The 21,619-nt window shown below is 39.7% G+C and overlaps 1 protein-coding gene across 1 annotated transcript; it reads right to left on the reverse strand.

Annotated features, from left to right (window-relative positions):
- Positions 1-16,893: 16,893 nt before the first annotated feature.
- LOC126266621 (putative gustatory receptor 28a) lies at positions 16,894-18,753 on the reverse strand. The gene has a single exon (XM_049970972.1). It carries the CDS (start codon positions 18,749-18,751, stop codon positions 17,423-17,425), a length of 1,329 nt encoding a protein of 442 aa, XP_049826929.1. The 5' UTR covers positions 18,752-18,753; the 3' UTR covers positions 16,894-17,422.
- Positions 18,754-21,619: the final 2,866 nt, after the last annotated feature.

The following is a 21,619-nucleotide window of genomic DNA, read 5'->3' on the forward strand; positions in this document are numbered from 1 at the left end:
ACCGCTCAGTCACAACGGCCGGCTCCAAATAAGAGTAGCACGTTTTGTCTTATCGCGAAGTACGGGAGAGAGTGTCATGGACATGATACAGGGTTTGCAATGGACATAATGAAAACAGAGGCGTTACGGCGGACTCTTCTCATAAAATTTCAATCACCAACTTTCTCCGAATGCGAAAATATTTTGTTGACGCCGACCTACACAGAAACAGACGATCATCATTATAAAATAAGGGAAATCAGAGCTCGCGCGGAAAGATGTAGGTGTTCGATTTGGCCGTGTGTTGTTCGAGAGTGGAACGATCGAGAACTATTGTGAAGGTGTTTCGATGAACCCTCTGCCAGGCTCGTAAGTGTGATTTGAAGAGTATCCATGTTGATGTAGATGTAGACCTATTAACGCACTCGGACCAACACGTCTGTAAAAAATCACGTACCACTCGCAGTCATGTGTCAACAGTGATTGTAAAAAGACCATAATGGACCTTGCCGATTGCAATCGATTTCATAACCGCCTCGAATTGCCTTTGTCAGTGAATGCAGGTCCATCTCAGTCTGGTTCCAAGCGGACATTAGTTCAGCTGCATTTGTAGTCGGATACCCAGATAAAGACCATTGACGTCGTCACCGAAGCTAGCAGCTGTGGTTCTATATATTTTAGGTGTTTTTTGTCGCTCCATTACTTGCACCCATTTGTTGACCTTACCGTGAGCATCAACCGGGGTTTGTGTTTCGACATTTTCGATGACGAAGTGTTGCCGTTTGTTCTACGTCTTCATGATGGGTGAGCTGCGGACGCTCTTGAGATGAAGGCAATCCGTGTTGACGGGCTGTAAGCATTCGTTCGTGGTTTGACGATCACTCAAGACAATCTACAGCATAACGACAGTCTGGCTGTCACCCGATCTGAATCTAGCAACAGATAAAGGTGGCTATTTGGAACAGCAGATGAAACGTAGCAAATTACAATATTCGCAATTTGCTAGATTCGCGGGATATAATGACAAATCAGCTGCATGTAGCACACCTGAAAAAAAAAGGTTGACTGAATGAGGTGTTTCAACAGATGTTTCCCAGAGCTGGAAAATCTTCTCTCCAGTGTATTCCTACAAGTGGAATCACTTTTTTTTCTGTTTTGGAAAGCATGTGTGTAAATATCCTCACCCTGTCCATATTAATTAATGCCTTTTCTACCAAAATTTTGCGACTGTCGTACTGTCGGACTCAAGAACGGGAGCTTTTGACAGAGGTCACACTTCGTTACGAAAAGACCTGACCATGCGCCTAGTACGAATATATGTCTCTTATACGTTGCAAATACTGAAGTTATATAGTTAAACAATGAAAAATGTCATTTTGAAATTACAACAACACAATTCAAATTACTGTGGTGTTTTTTAGTTTTAAAGTTATATAAGTAAACAATGAAAATTTTACATTGAAATGATAGCATTACAATTCAAGTTACTCCAGTTTGAACGTCTTTTTGCCCGTAAGACACTTCCATAAGAATTCCTACGCTCAACCAGTCGCATCCAACAGTTATGTTTTTTCCACATTCACCATTGCTACGTTGTGTGTCCACATTAATTAAAAAGGTAATCACGGATAACGGAAGCCTTCTCGTTTAACATATTTCTGCACGACAGTGTCTGATTTCTCAAACACGACACCTTATTGAGCATAAATCACTTATTTAATTCCGCACACTTCCCTGCGAAATAACCGAAATACTTCTCTTCTAATCATTAATTTCACTTTGTACCAAGTTCTGCCCTTTACTTACGGCGCGATCGCGATGTAAACGACCGAGTAACTGCCACAAGTACTCGCAACGAAATCGAGGCGTCAGAAATCGTTAAGTGCAGACACGGCGCCATCGCTGTGATATCACGCAGCAGTAGTGGCTCGGAAGCCACGTAGGCACAAAGAAGCAGGCAGTGTTTACTTGTTTATTTTACGAACACATTCTTATTATTATTTATTATTTACATTTTATGGTCTTCATTGGACAAGTCTAGCCAACTTTATACAAAGAATTTTTCAGTTTCCTGTCAGTACAGAACTTCTTCATTCTCTCGGATCTCATTCTTGTTTCTTCATCGGAAATCACCCTTCCTATTGTCTGTTTGTTGATTCTCGTTTGCAACCTGGTTTGTTTGTCTGTGAGTTTCCTGATTTTGTCAGTTTGTTTCTTAGGTCTTCCAATGTAATCTGTAGCTCACCCAATCTTCCTTGATTTCTGTAATCCACTTAGTGTTGCCCTTACTATTCCGCAATTTTTCTATTATTCGTCAGATGATCCTGTTCTCTGGTGTTCTGATTAGTTTCCCGAGAAATGAAATGCGTTTCTTCCTGATTGTACTCATTACCGGTCCTACTTCCTCGTAGACTGTTTCATTTGTAGCTGCTCTCCGGTGTCCATCTTTCTAGTATGATTTGTTGATGCACATTCTGATGATTTTTCCCTCTACTTTGAGAATTTTGTCTAGTTGTGGAGTGTTAGTTGTTTTGAATATGGTTTCACTTGCGTATGTTATTTCTGGTTGACTGTTTTGTAGTGTTTTGATTTTGTTGCTATTGACAAGCACTTTTGGTTGTAGGTGTTCTTGATGATATATTGTGCTGTAGTCAATTTTTTTATTCTGTTATGCCATGTTGGCTTTTCATTGAGATTATATGTTATTATTTCTCCCAGTTATTTAAATTTATCTACAATTAACACATTAATAAATACTTTTGGACTCACCCAACGCGTAGTTCAAGGCTACTGAAACGAGAGTTCGTGACACTGTTTATAGGTTTAAGAGAAGATGAAATTAAATTCTTTATTTTCGAATGAATGTACAGTCGTTTTATAAATAAACAGTAACGTCACTTTTCATCTTTTCAATATAAGTGGGAAGTGGCTGCATTCTGATTGATCTGTGTCATCAATACGGAAGGAATAGCAAGGAAAACTTGTAAACCTTTGTTGGAAACTTCGCACCAAGGATGCATACAGAAATTCACAGAACAAAGCTGGCTGAAGAATTCCAAGGAATTTGAGAATCATTTTATGTAGTCTGGACAACGAGATGCCATGAACCAAAGGAGGATATTTCGCTGGTTACTTTATGAACAATGGTGCCAAAGTACCATGACAAGATAAATTTATCTAAATATGGTTCCTAACAATCTTAGTGAGGAGTGAATCAATTTATTCCTGAACGTGAAAGACTGTTCAGTTTATTTCAGTACTGAAATGTGTGAAATTATGTATTTTGTGGTTGCAGCACGATATAGCACTGGTCACGCTGAACTGGCTGAGGTAACAGGATTTATTTTAAACTTTGATACATAGTTATACATAACTAAACTGTTATGCTGAAGGCATCCTATTTACGTATATGTAAAAAAGTTACAGGTCAAAACAATTTACACGTTCACTATGTCAGGGAGATACTAATTTATGCAATGTATTCAGAATTTCAAAGAATATTACAACCACTCAACACACTACCACAAAACGTAGTTGGGCAAATTAACATCTATACGCAAACTATTTTAGCTGTCAGAACTTTGCACTTCTACGGTCTTTTTTGAGCAGTCATTCCTGATACCATCTACATTTCCATTGGAAGCTTTTTAAAGAACAGATATTAGAATTATATTCATCGATAAAATAATTTACTTTTTCCTCACTCGTTTCAGATATCCTTCATATATAAATGATAGGAAAAGTAACGTCAATATTGTTCCATGTTCACTTAAGCCAACAGAGCACAGCTACAGAGACTTTAGAAAGCATACGCAGATGATACGTAGCGTCTTCTGAATGTTAGAACTTGAGTTCTAGAAGCTTGTAATAAAACAACGTTCTGCGTCTTGCAGTTCTCTATAGAGCTAAGGTCGATAAGTAATTGCTTTAATAGCAGAAACGGATCAATGAAACACAGGCAGTCTGATGCTTCTAACAGAAATTAAGCCCGTTAACAGCGAATACCAGAAAATGTTAGCAGTGGCTCTTAGCGGCTATGAAAGTACGTGTGGAATATAGTGTATAGTACCAGTGTTGTTACTAATTACCAAATTTGTTCTATTTCATTAAGAACATATTCCTTTTAATATTGTTTTACAAAATAATGCAATTTTCCGAGCCTATTTCACACCCTTGCACAATATTTGAGTGTTTTGTTTTAAAATACAAGTAACTTCGGAAACTAAGTCTCTAGTTGCGATGTAAATAACAGCCAGGTTTTCTAATGCATTTACAACGAATAATAGCTGTGTATACGTTTGGAAGTTTGACTACAGAAGGAACTGGTCGAAACAACCTGTTCTGAGACATTAAGGTAGAACCAGTTTAGTACTAGAGAAAAGTGGGCGGAGGGAGGAGACCTAAAAATTCTAGTCGGAGATTAAGAGGTAAATGCAGTAAACAGGTTGAAAAGGATGTAGGTTGCAGCAGTTATTCAGAGCGAAGAGACTTGCGCAGTATAGAATAGCATGGAGAGCTGCATCGAACCAGTTTCCGCATTGAAGACCACAACAGTACCAATAGGCTTTGACGTACGTTCAATTGAAACGTTACCTACATGCTCTTATCGTCCTCTGTTGCATATACCTTGAAATACGCACTTAGTAATAATTGAAATACCACCGAGTGAGGTGCCACAGTGATGACCACACCTGAACGAAGGTATAAAGCCGGCCGGAGTGTCCGAGAGGTTCTACAGTCTCGAGCCGTGCGACCGCTACGGTCGCAGGTTCGAATCCTGCCTCGGGCATGGGTGTGTGCGTTGTCCTTATGGTTAGTTAGGTTTAAGTAGTTCTAAGTTCAAGGGGACTGGTGGCCTCAGAATTTAAGTCCCATAGTCCTCAGAGCCATTTGAACTATTTGAAGGTGTAAATTCCACATCTGACCGTCACGATTTGGATTTCCCTAGATTTTCCTCAATCGGTTAATGAAAATACCGGGATGGGATTTTTTGAAAGGGGAGCGGCGATTTCCTTCCCCATTCTTCTCTGATTCGAACTCCTGCTCCTTCTTTAATGACCTGGTTGTTGAATTCTAATTTCTTCCTGACAGTCTAATATAGCTTTACATAAATTATTGTAGCCAGCTTAATTATTACCGAGTCACATTAATTTATTCCTACCAGTAACATGCTACCATAATTACCTGACTAAATCATATTTAAACAACAATATTTAGATAAAGTTGGGGTTAAGAGTTTGTAATTAATATTGTGATATTCTACGTGCGTGTCGATAACTTCCCTTGAATTCGATTTAACAAATTTTATACATAAAAAAACTTACTAAAGGCAGCAAAGCGATTTTTACTTTCCCATCGAACACTGTCTGCAAAGTTCCCACGGTATAAATGATAATAGCTGCGAGATGTATGGCGAAACTGATTCTCCAGTCTTATAACGTACGTCGAGCCACTGGTAGTGCAAGATCAATTTTTGATGATTCAGAGCGTTGCAGATGGTACCAAGGTCAAATCAGTAAGCCATGACTTAATACAATACTTTGGTATTCACCGATGAAGCATCGTTCACGAGACAATGTTTCTTCAACTTCCACAATGAGCACCTATGGACATACATCAACCCACATGCTACGCGGAAATCCCGCATCCAAGAAAGACTTCCAAATAATGCCTGGCCATGTATCATGGACGGCAAACTGATACGATACCCTCTTTTAGGTGCAAAACCTACACAAGCACAGCAAGGCATCTCATGAGTGCACGATGTTCAGGTTATGATATATAGTGAACACGACCCATAGGTTGTTTATTCAGATAACTATAACTAACTACGTTGATTCCTGTTTGTGGGCGTCATTAGAACATTCAGACGTACTCAACTGAATTTGACACGCCAAAGATAAAGGACGTTGAGCAGTGGTAAAAATTGCTGTTTTGAAGATCGCGCCGCAGCGCGTAGTGTGAAGCAGTCGCCCTCCGTTTCTGGCGGTGGAGCTGCTGTGGCAATCGCAGCTTTGGTGTCTCCCTCTGGTGGCAAAGGGGAAAGATTGCCTGTTCACGTACATTTAAGGGGCGCTATCAGCTCGCCAATCGGTCAGTCGGGTCAGTCTGGGTGAGTCTGGGGTCAGTTTGGGGCAGTCTGGGTCAGTCTCTCGTCCCTAGCTTGCTAGTCTGAATCTCGTCCGAATTTGTGAGGCAGTTAGTGTCTGTCTGTCGTCCGGAGTGCTAGTATGTCTTTCGTTCAGATCGACCTTTAAAGCCGGCAATGCGAGAGTCTTTCCACTCCACCTGTAGGAGAACGATCGGATGGTCGGTCGCGCACTGAGACACAAGATGACTTGTCCGTCTTGAGCATCGGCGCATGTGAGGTCGCCACGTGAGTCCAGTGGGCCGTGGCGTATAGCGAGGGGTAGTGGCTGCGCGGATGACACGAGAGCAACAGGATTCAACCCACGACATCAGTCTCGCCGGTGCGAGCTGCGATGCCGTGGTGTAACTGGTTTTCCAAGTGCTTCTGGACCCCTTCAGTTACCATCTTGTGGAGCTTGGCTCGGTCCTTTCTAGGTGCACGGATGTCGTTTTGCCAGTGGGCTTGTTTCCTCTGCATGGTTGGGTCTGAGCTAGTATTTCCGCCGTCGTGTGTCTGTAAGTGAGTGGGAGACGCACCAACAGTGCAGCCACGGCGGAGCAGCAGTCGCGGACGGATCAGGGGCAGTCGGTCGCTTGGTGTGGTCCAGGAGAGACGGGAGATCGGAGCACCTTACGGCGTCCGTTGAAGCGGCTGACAGCGGACGGTTCAGCAGAGCGATTTCGGAGTGCTGAGCCAGGTCTTCTAGAGAAATAGCAGTTATTTGAAGTTAAGTGATTGGTTATATGTTATGTGATTACTGTTGTTAAATTCTACTTGTTTCTTGGTCAGTCTCTCGTCCCCAGCTTGCTCGTCTGTCTCTCGCCCGCATTTGTTAGGCAGTTAGTGTCTGTCTGTCGGTCGGAGCTGCCTCTGTCATGTTTCTCAGATTCGGTGTGATAACGAATTTATTGCTTGAAGTGTAACGGCCTAATTCCTGAAATATGTTTTTATCTTGCCTATCATCTTGAGAGGCGGTATAAGTGTACTGTAGAACATTTTCGTCCAATCTTGTATAATTTTATGTAAGATTGCATTTCATGGTTTTTTTATTAATTGTTATTTTAGTATATAAAGTTGCCACCCTTTCACTCTAAGACTTTTCTTAGAAGTTAAAGTTGCACCCTCGGTGGCATGTTAATCTTTTAATTTTAGTGTTTTGTACTATTTCCATCCCTCCTACGGGGTGTATTGTTTGTGTGCTTGCGTGAATTGTCAATACTTTTACTTTAAGGTAATCTGGTGTGTTGCAGATTTGCACCTGTGTAGTCTTTCAGAGGTTGTTCTGAGCGGTCGTGACTACGGCCGTGTCAAAAAATGTGAACTTGAAAGCCATAATTGTGGTATGATAAGTGGATATGTGCTCCCCTATACATAATGGCATGGGATGATGTATTGTTTCCCTCTTGAAAATGCTTATGTTTCAGTCTCTGTTTTGACAGTTATTTGTGTGGTATTCGTAGTCATATTTCAAACACTAATGGTTTTTCTTCTGCTAACGTCAGAGCTAATCGAAGTAAAAACACAACTCAACTAACGGGATTTATATACCTTTGCGACTGGTACGTAAACGAACTGGTGTTGTCCAGACTGTAAACTGCTGTAGGTTACCTAATGTGAATCATAATAATACAGTTCAGAGTAGTAGTTGTAATATGAATGTAATATTTAATTCACAATTAAGTATCTGGCAGAAGTTTCATCGAACTTCCTTCAAGTTACACTGAAAATAATGGCAACACCAAAAAATGATGAGCTCCACTGGACACATGGGGGCCCAAGTGAATGTTCCCCAGAACATAACGGAAAAGCCTCCAGCTCCGTCCCGCAGTTCAGGTGCCAAGGATCCGTTCCCGTGGAAGACAATGGATTCGCAGCCTCCCACCGCCACGACGCAGAAGTTATCAGGATTCATCAGACCTTGCAACGCTTTAACACCACATCTACGTCCAGTGCCGATGGTCAACTGCCCTTTTCAGTCGTGGTTGTCGGTGCTATGGTGTTAACATTGGCAGATGCGTCGTCGTCGGCTGCGGAGGCCCATCATAAGGTGTATTTGGTGTCCTGTGTGTTCAAACACACTTGTAATCTGCGCAGCATTACAGTGAATTTCATTCAATTCTCTCTAAAACTATACTTTCTATACTATTTGTGGCATCGTTTCTTTTATCCGTTAACAAAACAAACTTGGCAGCTGGTAAAGTTAGTCAAAAAAGCTCATCAAGATAAAGAAGAAAAACTAACCACCTTTTTATGGAATGCTGTGGTACAAAACATGTAATTATTTTCAAGCTATATGATGATTCATAGTTTAATGCAGGACTTCTTCACACTGATACCATTTGTTTCCTGTCAGAGGGATACGATTTCAATAGTTTTGGGCTGTTTCCTATTAAATAATAATATGCTAATTTACACAAAATTTTACTATGATTTACATAGGCAAATGCCTATGACAGATCACAAAGTGTCACAGCGTCTAATGAATAAAAGTCTTCACAGTAACAGAACCCTTCGAAAAACAAATCTGGAACTTTTAAAAAGTGAAACTAGGTGTAAGTTTGATGGTAATTCTTTATCTACTTTCTGATACAGAGGATGAACGTCAGCGTATTTAAGCTAACTGGGAGATGTTCCAGTGTTAAATGACGGGTTACACAAATAACTTAATAGTAGCTATTTTGTCAGTATTTGACACTGTGAGGGCTCGTTGGTTCTACTGTATGGTTATGCAGTTATGAACCATTAATTTAAAGACTCTTTGTTTACCATGCCATCTTGTTCCTTGCCACTGGAGGTTTCGAACTTTAGATCATCATCAGATGGCTGCAAACTGTTCGAACTATTAATAAGATTTAGGATTTTTTGCATGCCATGTTGCCCTATGGCGAAATTATTTTGATTGACAAATTTTCAGAAAGGAAATGAAGATAAGCAAGTTAGTAATTGCGTAATATCTGCGTAGCGCACCTACTTAACGCGAACCTGCCCTGGTTACTTTAAAGACTTCCTTTTTTACTATTTTCCTTGTAACACACCATATTATTATAGTAAACGTACCTCAGTGTTATAAACATCATTCTGAAATCACAGCGTAAGAGTTTGATCACCATTACTACTGTTACATCGAACAATCTTTACGATCTCTGTAATGTTGATACCTTATAAAGACGCCACAGAGCACCGATATACATTGCTTTCATTCGGTGCCAAAGATCAGTTGAATGATATGACTTCAAAATCGATAGGTTTTTGGCATTTACGATTGAATAATGCAATATTCAACATAAAATATTTAAACGTAGTGATTGAGTGCCATACACACGAAATCAACAATAAAATGAATGTTCTAATTGCACCTAGTTTCACCATCGAAAAGGCATAAACCATCAAAACACTTGTGGATTTACTGAAAAATCTAGAGATGTAAACAGACCACCAACAACAATGTGTGTAGACTGGCGTCGAAAGACTTCGATTCACATTTGAACTTGGCAGTTTTTGCCGATCTGCAGAATTACAAGTGTGAAGTGTCAACCGCTCCTAGCAAGGAGGGACGGAGCAGAATATCTAAAGAAACACCGTAAGTAACTTGCACACCAAATTTATAAACAAAACATAGTTTTTAGCCTAAAACAACCAAAAATTTTCAAACGTATGTATCCAGCTTGCAGATAACCATCGAAGATGCCTTATAAATAAAATCGATGCCCGACTGGCGTAATTAGTTTTAATTACACTGGGTCAACTCAAGACAGATAACCAATTGTAACAGGTTTTGACAGCTGTTACGGAAGATGGGTACTCAAACAAACGTATAAAGCAAGGTGATTAAATTTAAATAATTTAGCTTTTCGGGAATATACATATTTACAGAATTCTTGCATCTCATCTTATCACACAGTTATTTAATTAATAATTTTTTTAGAAAGTGGGTTGGCCTGGCAATTTGTAGCAGCACAGCTGGCCCATAACTGATATACATAAACAACTTTGAACAGCAATTTTTCTCAACAAGTCATCACGTTAATGACAATGTTGTCTATTACAAGAGGTACATAGATGACACAATCATTCCATTGTGGTAAAAGTGATGAAATACACAGCCTTGAAAGTCACCTTCACGACATATATGAAGATATCAATTTCGCCATAGACCATAAAAATATTTAAAGCATACATTTTATTGTCGTTACTGTTTGAACAAAAGTCAGAAACACCAGTCCAGTTCATACAGGAAACCGACATCCACTGATGTAAGCATCAACTACAGTTCTTGTCACCAGGATAAATGAAAACAGCAGATTTCATAACAATAATGGATCGGATACACTAGATCACTCTTGAAGAGCAGAGAAATTAAAAGAAGTTTACAGACAATAAACTGCAAATCAAGCTATTCATAATAATACTGCCACCCATCTCCATAAGAAATTTGATTCATACTAAGTAGAATGTTGATCTTGTCAAAAATAATACGTCGGTCACAGTGTCAGAAACTCGGAGAGAAGATTTAAGAAGCACTAATACAGTATGGCCACAGAGTATATGGAACTCTACCTTTGCTGCACATATTGCTGAAGAGCAGCACTTTGCACAAAACAATGAAAATAACCTAAAGGCGCTTCACTATGCAAGCCAGTGGAATATTATGAACATCATTTTAAAAATATTTACAAACAACATCACATTATCTCCAATACCCTAAACGAAGAGATGAACCAGTTAGCAACGCATTAAAAAAAATATATTCTGAAAGCTGCACTCTCACAGGACAGTAAAATAGATTCCAGCAGCAGCTAACACAAATGCTGGGTGTGGCTGTCATTTAACTGTTGCTCATTTTTCTCCATTGTCAACTTGTAGCTAAGTAATTATGTAATATACCCCACATAGAAAAATCGGAATACCTATGTGCTGTGAAATTTGTTTTAAGATTAATGGCAGAAATGGTTTGTTATTAACAGGTGACAATGTGAGCTATGGCCTCATCTGCGCATTTACTACAATCGTGAAAAGTGTACATACGAACTGAAAACTGTCTTCAGAACAGTGCGTGTTTTATTTGCAGATGTCGTGGAAATTTGATCGAAATTATGAAAATATAATGCGTCTTTTCTTTGAAAGCTTCCCGCATATACAGATACCATGCACGGAAGGTATTTAAGAATTAAACCACAAGTTCAAGAGGAGAGGATCTGTAGTTCACATACTACTCAGTGGTCGCCAGAATTCTGTAACTAACTGAAAAAAACTGTAGGTAGTTGCACAGGCATTCGTTCGGTCACCCTTGAAATTCGCAGGAAGAGCTTCTAACGATCTACAATTTTCCAACAGAGGTTTCGGGAAAATGTTAAAGATAGGTATGGAATATTCCGTAGGCTCTTGAACGAACATACACATATTAATACGTTGTATTGAAGTTGTTAATATATTAATAGCATTACATCTAAGGTATTTTGCCCACCTTACTACAAGCCCTAAATGTGGATGATCTTGGTCGAATTGGTGAACTCTGTGTGGTAGGGCCTATGCCATCCGCAGCGAAGGTGATCCTAACTCTTACAATACAATCCTCTGTTCCAAAAAGCAAGTTTCAACTCAATTGGAAAAGCTAACAAACACAGCTGCGTGTACTGATTTATTACGAAAATCCGGGATTTGTGATTTAAGAGAAATCGTATGGTGCTGGAGTTACTTTTTGGGCTGATGTATGAAACAAAGGATTGATAGACTCCCTTTTCCCATGGGACGGTGACTGAGGAAAGATATCTTGAAATAAGTGAATTACACTATGTTCCTGTACTTGAAGCTACACGAAAAGTTCTCATTTGGCAAAAGACACTGCTCCACCAGAGTACGAATTACTCCTCTGGGCATTTTTGGACGACAATTTCTAAGAGTCGGTAGGAAGGCGTGGTTAGATTGTATGGCCTAGAAGATTGTCGGATTCACAGCTAGTGACTGTTTAGTGTGGGGGATACTGAAAGACAACGTTTTCACTACAAAATCATTAAACTTACAGCTTTCCAGGGATTTGACTGCACAAGAATTTGAAAACAAATTTGTTAGTCATGGGAATTTATATGACAAGATATGTAAATAACTGTTTAAACGATTTGTAAAATGTCTGTATTATACTGGAGGACCATTTCAGTGGGACAAATTACTTTGCACAAACTACATCAGATTTAGTGGCATATCTTGCAAGTCATCTTTGACCCCTAATGTAGACAATGTATATCATTGCTCTGTAGAGTTTTTGCAAGATATCAGTACATACAGAACACAGACTCTTCGACGTAAAAGTGCTAATGATATACTATCTATTACTCTGTGACTTCGAGATTGTGTTTATAATACTGAGACGAGTTTCTAATGGTAATATTGGGTATTATACAGAAAGTAAAGAAAGGAATAAATACAAGCCTTGAAAGCAATCAGGACATGTTCACAGTAAGAAGTTGTGCTATACATGTAACTGCAATTTTCAACTTTTGTCTACTTTCATTATCTTTCTGAATATTTCAACTAGAGTGCGCCGTAGCACCCAAATCACCGAACAAAAAATTAAGAGTGTGTTCTATAATTACTCCATGTGATAATGAACAAATGTTCGAAACTGGTAACGGCAACGAACTAAATAATGTTTTAAACCAAAAGTATTTAAAATACTGCTTGATAGCTGCTTTCATAATATAGCTTGATGTGTTACTATTGCCATAGTGGTAACACCAGTTCCATCATATCATTGAAGTCAACTGCTGTCTGTCATGGTTACCACTTGAATAGCTGACTGTCTGGATCTCCCAAGAGCTGTTAGTACGTGGGGTGCATTCAGCGCTTGTGAGGCAAATTGAAGTGCTACTTCACTGAGAAGTTGTGCCTCCAGTCCTGAAAAATAACAGCGGCAGTGAAGTGTGGTGTGCTGACCACATGTCCTTCCATATACGCCACATGCGACGCCTGTTGGTTGAGGATGTCATGCTGTTCGGCCGGTATCTTAGGGCCCTCCGAGTCTTGTTCAGACAGAGTTTCCTATAACGTGGTTACCAAACTCATACATACACTTTTTAATTAATTTTATAGACATTTTATCATTTCTACAAGCGTAGTGACAGTCAATATCACAATACTGAATTTGTCTGAAATGACAGGTCTAGGACAGCCGTGGCAGCATCTGCTGACACCGAGAAGTAACATTTACGAACTCTATATTTGAGTGTTCCTGCCACAGTATCCTATAGCAAAAGCTTCTAATCATTTCTTAACTATTTATAAGCTATGTTTTACTTCCACATAAGCCAAAAATGCAGACTAACATCTTCATGAAAGAGATCCTAACATTTAAAGGTGCGATTTTCAATTTAAAAAAATTCACTTTTTTTACTTTTAAATGACGGGGCCAAATCCGTTCCCAAAGGCCGTTTGCCAGTAGCAATATTTCTGTCACTGTTAGAGTACACAGACTGACTAAGAACTGAACGTATGGTGTATGTTAACAGTTTTCTATTTTACAGAATGACTTTTCTTCCTATTGCCACTCAGTATGTTACATACTCTCTACACTGGCCATCAGTCTGTATTATAAAAAATAGAATATTAACAAGGAAACATCGAGGGAAATTCCGGAGAGGATAAAATCTTGATGGATATTTTAGTAATATGTATTGGACGTTATCACAAAATGGTAAATACTAGCCGAAGCAAACATCCTGATGTACAAGTTATTCTGTCTGCCAATTCTGACCAATGAATCAGAATGCTGAACTCGTAAGAAGAAAGATCTGAGCAAATAACCAACAAGGATGGATCCTGGGTAAGAAGAGATGGGTCAGGATGAGGAATGAAACCATATGAAACCCAGTATAGGTCAAGTCCCAAAGCAAAATGTGAAGAGTTATAAGTTTAAATTGTTTGGAGACACTAAAATAACGGAACCCAATAGATTTCCGAGAGTAGCCATAGAATGGACAGAATCTGGACGAAGACCAAAGGAAACATACGAACAATGTTAAAGTTAATGTAGCAAAGAAGACTGCAGTGGGAGGATATGCAAAATTATAGACTGTAGGGGAAAACAGAAGCGTGGAAGAGGCTCTATGAAAAACCCGCATAAGCAGGAAGAAGTAGCAGCAGTATAGTGCAAGTAATTTTATTCATCGAAGATCAGTTTTACAAGTATTTTGGGCATGACATAATATGAAGATTTATAAACAACAGAAATAACGTATTTCATACATACACTATGTGATCATATGTATCCGGACACCTGGCACAAAATGACCTTCAAGTTCGTGGGTCCTCCATTAGTAATGGTGGAATTCATTATGGTGTCGGCCAACCCTTAGCCTTGATGACAGCTTCCACTCTCGCAGGCATACGTTAAGTGAGGTGCTGGAAGGTTTCCTGAGGAATGGCGATCATTGTTCACAGGGTGCTGCGCTGAGGAGAGGTATCGATGTCCGTCGGTGTGCAGGCCAGTACATTGCAGGGATGCTATTGTGTAACCACTCCGCCACCGGCTGTGCATTATGAAGCCGTACTCGATCGTGTTAAAAGATACAATCGCCACATCCGAATTGCTCTTCAACAGTGGGAAGCAAGAAGGTGCTTAAAACATCAATGCAGGACTGTGCTGTGATAGTGTCATGCAAAACAAGGGATGCAGGCCCCCTCCATGAAAACCACCACCACACCATAACACCACCGCCTCCGAATTTTACTGGCACTACATACGCTGGCAGATGACGTTCACCGAGCATTCGCCACACCCACGCCCTGCCACCGGATCGCCACATCGTGTACCGTGATTCGTCACTCCACACAACGTTTTTCCACTATTCAATCGTCGTATGTTTACGCTTATTACACCAAGCGAGGCGTCGTTTGGTAATAACCGCCGTCATGTGTGGCTTATGAGAAGCCGCTCGGCCTTGAGTTCCAATTTATCTCACCTCCCGACTAACTGTCATAGTACTTGCAGTGGATCCTGATGCACTTTGGAATTCCTGTGTGGCGGTCTGCATAGATGTCTGCCTATTACACATTACAACGCTCTTCAACTGTCGGCGGTCACTGTCAGTCATCAGACGAGGTCGGCCTGTACGCTTTTGTGCTGTACGTGTCCCTTCACTATCACATCGGTAACACTGGACCTAGGGATGTTTAGGAGTGTGGAAATCTCACATACAGACGTATGACACAAGTGACACCCAATCATATTATCACTTTCCAAGTCCGTGAGTCTCGCGGAGAGCCCCATTCTGCTCTCTCACGATGTCTAATGACTACTGATATCGCTGATATGGAGTACCTGGCAGTAGGTGGCAGCAGAGTGTACATAACACGAAAAGCATGTGTTTTTGACCGTGCCCGGATACTTTTGATCACATAGTGTTTATGCGTTTATAATTTATCAGGCGGGACAAGTTGTCTTGTAGCAGGTATCATCTCACCATTTGCCTGAAATAATTTAGAGAAACCACGAAAAACTATCTCCGGTCAGCTGGATTCGAAATGGGGCCTTCACTCTCTCGAACACAGTCTGTTTAAAACAGTGCTGCCTCACTCGGTTTATCCCTAATGGTCAATTGGATATAAAATGGAGCCTCCACTCTCGAACACCGTCTGCTTAAAGCAGTACTACCTCACTTGGTTTATTCCCAGTATATAGTCTAATTACGCTAATAAGTTATTTTATTCAATACATTGTCTGTTCATTCCTCATTTTCCGTTAGTCCACATTGTCCCTACGTAATGTAATATTATTTTAATATTCCGACTGAGAGTATCAGCGATGATGCGCCACCGTAATTGAGCCGACACCGCCCTTTGCTGTGTCAACAACGCTCTTTGCTGTGAAAGGAGGAGATACAACTAGTAATAGCAATTATCAAGAAAAGCAATTTATCTTAAGAAATTGGAGGTAAATATGGTCTACGAAGTTTTTTTCGATGCTGGATCCCCGGATCTTTATATAACTACTAGCGTGTTTTAGCAATGCAGTGCAGAGCGATAACATTACCGGGCCAATCTACTACACCACGGTCCAAACAACGCTCAATATTTCGCCGTCAGCTTGTGTGTTCAGGACGTGCCCTAAGCGACCAGTTTGTTAGAAAATACCACGTTACCACTTTTGTTTAACCTTCTCATTCTGAAAAGGTTCCCAGAAAATCTTACTGTGACTGTGCGTACTTTAGCTGCCAAGAGAGACGGAGTCTTCATCGCGAGCTGTAGCAGTTTTCTCCGACTTTGCCTGGCGTTCTCTGAAAACCGGAGAAACGGAGACCTTCGACCACAAACTCATCTTGTTTCTAACCCGTTCTTACAGCAGCCCTCGAAGAAACATAAGCATCTATAGTTAAATTTTTTCACTAATTTTTATCTTAGACAGATAAAAAAATTTAAATTCTAAGCATCTAGGCAAAAAAATCAAAAGAGAGTTTAAATGCAGTACCTCTTGTATCTGTGTCAAAGTCAAAGGTCAAATTAGTTGGATAATTAATTTTTTTCTTTACGACGTAGCTGTTCAAGCTATATAGTAACACCAAACACACACTATAAGCTGAACCATAGTGACGATGTTAGGTTTTGCATTTCATTTACTGCAACTTCTCACTTGATAACCTCAAAAACTGAGTCAGCACCTCTCTATAATGAAAGACATGTAGAGTTCGGAAACAAGATAAGGTGTTTGTATTACACATTTCATAGTTTTGGTTGTAAGATTTTCCAGAAGATACAATAAAAGAAGGGACAAATAAACTGTGGAGGCGTTATATGAAAACATGTTTTATTTCCATTTTTATTACTTTGTTACAGCTTTTACCAAACGTATACTCTGTCTTATTTAGGTAACACTGACCATAGAATGTATTGCTTAACAGGTAGTTTTAACTGCTCGTTTTAAATAAGATCGTTCTAATAATGTCTTTATTACCATCATACAGTTTATTGCACAATGTTATTTATTGATAGAAAATGCTGTTGCGAGTTAGATTTTAATCTTCTGTGGTAAATGTAAGTTCAGTCTAGATCTTGTTCAATAGTCATGGACAGTGCCATTTGTGAAGTAATTATTAATGTAATTTTGAATATTCGCTGTTGACTGGTAAAAGTATTCGTATGGAGTAGTTCAGATCCCAGTGTTCTGAACACATCATTACCCTGAGCTCGCCCACTATTTTTTATTATTACTCTTACAGCCCTTGTATGTAATTTGAAAACTATGTTCATATTTTGTGCATATGTTCACCACTGGTGCATGCGAAAAATATGCACAGCTGGCTTTACTTATGTGTCGCTGGATATTTAACAATTGCAAGCATTTGTTTCCTGATTACTGACATTGGATAGGCCGAACTGGACGAGAATCACTATGTACGTCGTTATGGCCGCAACACAACTCGTCAGAAGTGACTGGTCGATTACAAATAGACCTGCAGCGTCATATCTGAGTGAACCACGGCGCAGCTGGTGGGCGAACTTTCGTAGACTGCGTAGCTCTCTGTGTGCCAATGCTAACAGCAGTTCCAACTTGCTGACCAGTTCTTCTGTGTGGCTTGCCTCCTGGACGACCACTTCACTGCTGTACGCTATGCTGAAAAGCCGTAAGACAGACAGCGTTGTCCATGGCAGTGACACCAACATAAGTGCTTTCGATTCGTTAACCAAAGGAGATCCAATACGTAGTATGTGTGCAATCATTATGTAACAGTCCATCACAATTTGTATAAAGGTACACGTTACTTCCACAAGGTTCTGTAAACTGTACGCTGTGTTTACTGTTCTAGCCAGATCGCTAAGAAAGCAGTGCACCTTTGGCAAATGTTGCAATGGAACAGGCTTATAAAGTTTTAGGCCTTTTTGGGTAATGAGCTTTTTACTACGTTTTATCGTCATGTAGAATCTGTGCCTTTGTGGTAACTGACGAAAATAAAGTGGACGTAGTTCATAATCAAGTCCAATAGCTCTTGTAGAAATATTTAATGAGGACGATACAGCGCAGTCAAGTTGTTCCTCTGAGTGAATGTTGAACAACACCAGCAGGTATTTGTTGACTTGTTGAAATCTTCTGTACAGAATCAGGTTAAAAGTGCAGAATTGTAGCGTAACGAAATTGCGTGGAAAATAGTACAGACATACTGGCAGTAGTGCAGCTATTTGATAATGGAACTGCCATACAGTAAGACCTAACAAACAAGTTACGTAAATGGTGACTCCAATTACTGCAAGGCGCATGAAAGTGGCAGTCTTAGAGTATTCTTCCAAAATATTTCCATACAGTAACTCATCAACTGAGAATAGCTTTCTACACATGACGTTGACATCTGTTTGCTTCAGAGCTGTGCTTCGTAAAATTAAGATCATAACTGTAACAATTGTAAGGATTAAATTGCATACATACACATACCCAGTTAGGTTATTCACGTTGTTATGTAACTTCGGAAGTCTTACAGATATCCCATAGCCTTCAGAAACGACAAACAACACAGCTAAGAAAATGCTGTAGACTTTTCCAATAGTTGATACTCTGAACTTCGTATTTCTGTGTCCAAAATTAAGTGGAGCAGTCCCAGAAATGCTACATATCGCAATGAAAAATCGTAACTGCCGATATGCCTTCCGTTCTGTGTCCATCTGGAAGTAGCTCTTTGCACTATGTAGCGAATAGAAAATAGACAACTGATGTCACTTATACATGCAACGTGAAACCGTACCCAAGGTACTTCGCTTAATGAGTGTTCGACCGTTCCACGGGATCAATAACACATACAATATACGAATAATAAACACACGTCTACAACCTAGTAATGGAATGGGGTTCTGTATCTTCAAAAAAAATTATTCTTAACCGCTTACAGTTGCCACTCAGACGTGGCAAACAATAACTTCACGAAGACAGTTGCAGAAAAAGTTCCCTACACCAGGGAGTAATTAATGTAAAGTAATGAAATTTCGGGAGTACATTTGTGTAGGTAGCATATTCAAGTGATTAACGTTTCAAGATCACAAGTGAATGTAAGCAAGAGAAAATCCACCAAAAATATGAAATGCCGATACATTAATGACCAATGTAGCCACCCGAATGTTGAATGCAAGTACGCAAACGTGCATGCATTTTGTCTTTAACATCTACATCTACATCCATACTCCGCAAGCCACCTGACAGTGTGTGGTGGAGGGTACCCTGAGTACCTCTATCGGTTCTCCCTTCTATTCCAGTCTCGTATTGTACGTGGAAAAAAGGATTGTCGGTATGCTTCTGTGTGGGCTCTAATCTCTCTGATTTTATCCTCATGGTCTCTTCGCGAGATATACGTAGGAGGGAGCAATATACTTTAAGATGCTGGATGTCAGTTTAATTGATGGAGTTCCATTCCTGCTGCATCTGGTCGGTCATCACAGGGATGGTTAATGCTGATTTTGGATCCCGCTGGAGTTGTCGTTCGATGATGACCCATATGTGCTCCACTGGAGACAGATCTGGTGATTGAGCAGCCATGCTGGGTTACAATAGTGGTATGTCGAAGAGCGTTATTTCGTTCGAAAGCAACTCCTTTCACGGTTACTGCCTTGTTATCATATCCTTCCATTATTAGTAAAGCAGTCTGGTTTCTGTACAAGCTGTAGACAGCTGTTCAGTTGCCGTATTTCATACCTGATACCTTCATAATTACCGAAAGCTTAGTCCAGTCAAAATTATCAAACGCTTCTTTCACAAGTTATTGGTTTCTTAATATTTGATGCTCACCTTAATATCTATCAGTACTTTAGGTAGTATGTCAGTGTACCGTTTTGTGTGTAGTTACAGTTTCCACCGTCGGTCGGCACCAAAATTGTGTAACTGCAGTCGTACAAAATTAAAATATCCCGTGTGGTGGATGCTAAAAAATATAAAAGAGGTGAGAAATTTGAAAATTTGCGGGAAATTTAAAAATAGGTGGGAAATTTAACTTCCAAGATAGTGGAAGAACAAAACTTAAAAATGAAAATCGTAGGAAATTTGAAAACTGATGGGAAATTTAAAGTGGTCAAGATTGTGGGTGTGGCCACGTTGTGCTCGTGGGAAATTAAAAAAAAGGAATCCATGATAACATAATCAGCCAAGTTGCACTTTGTACATCCTCCCCTTCCCTTGAAGAGAATGATAGCGAAATATTTAAATGTAGCATAAAGATGGTACAATTTGCAAAGATATCCATTAAATACTTACATAAGCTTCACTTGAAACTCAAACATTATGCTTCATTTCCTTGAAAGTCACAGACATGCGTTGCAGATACATAACTACATCCACAGCGACTGCTGGGCCCATCGGTTTCTGTTTATTTCGTCTCTACTTAATCAGCTTCAAATTAAAATTATGGAAAAAACGGTGTAAATTTGAAATGTTTGCTTTAAAGTTGAAGATATGTGGAAATGTAAACGACAAACAGTAAATGGATAAGGGTAAGCTGTAATGGTTACTACTGTAACTAACCGCTCTGAAAACTGTAACAATTAGCCCAAAAACTATAACACTAAAGTTATAATAATTGTAAGAACTAATTTACGTTACAGGAAAACTGTAAGAATAATTGTAACTGTAAGAATAGTAACTACTGACTCACGCAACAGCAAAAACTGAAACAAAATAGTCTCCATCTTACATGAAACTGTAGCAAACCGCTCCAAAACTGTAAAAAACTGCCTAGCAATATTGCAACATATTGCTCGCTGTATTGGCTGTCTGTCCCTGTGTGTCATCATTAATTTTGATCCCACTCATGTCTGTGCACAAACTAATCCTCTGGCTTTACACCGTACCGAATTTCATATCTTTCCGCCTCTGCCTGTCATTAAATATCACCTCCTAAGTGTGCATGCATAGACTCTGAACGAAATGGTTTAATTTTTTGTGCGAAGTTTGATGAATGGGTACGCTTCCACACATAAGGCATTCACTGATTAGCATACTCACATGAATAATTGTTCATTAGAATGGATATGGCTCAGTAACTGAAATGAACTAAGGTATAGCACAAGAGATACCTTGAATTTAAACAAGCTTGGCAGCGAAGGCAAAGTTATCATAATTCACGCTAGATTCTATCGAAACAGCACATTTATCTTTTCACTCGTTGCTTTTGTAAATTCTACTTTGGTATCTCACGTACACTGATACCTCAGGGTTATCCCTCACTTGATATGTTGTTGTTGTTGTTGTTGTCTTCAGTCCTGAGACTGGTTTGATGCAGCTCTCCATGTTACTCTATTATGTGCAAGCTGCTTCATCTCCCAGTACCTACTGCAACCTACATCCTTCTGAATCTGCTTAGTGTACTCATCTCTCGGTCTCCCTCTACGATTTTTACCCTCCACGCTGCCCTCCAATGCTAAATTTGTGATACCTTGATGCCTCAAAACATGTCCTACCAACCGATCCCTTCTTCTAGTCAAGTTGTGCCACAAACTTCTCTTCTCCCCAATCCTATTCAATACCTCCTCATTAGTTACGTGATCTAT

Source organism: Schistocerca gregaria, chromosome 4 (assembly GCF_023897955.1).
Source record: "Schistocerca gregaria isolate iqSchGreg1 chromosome 4, iqSchGreg1.2, whole genome shotgun sequence".
Lineage (NCBI taxonomy): Eukaryota > Metazoa > Arthropoda > Insecta > Orthoptera > Acrididae > Schistocerca > Schistocerca gregaria.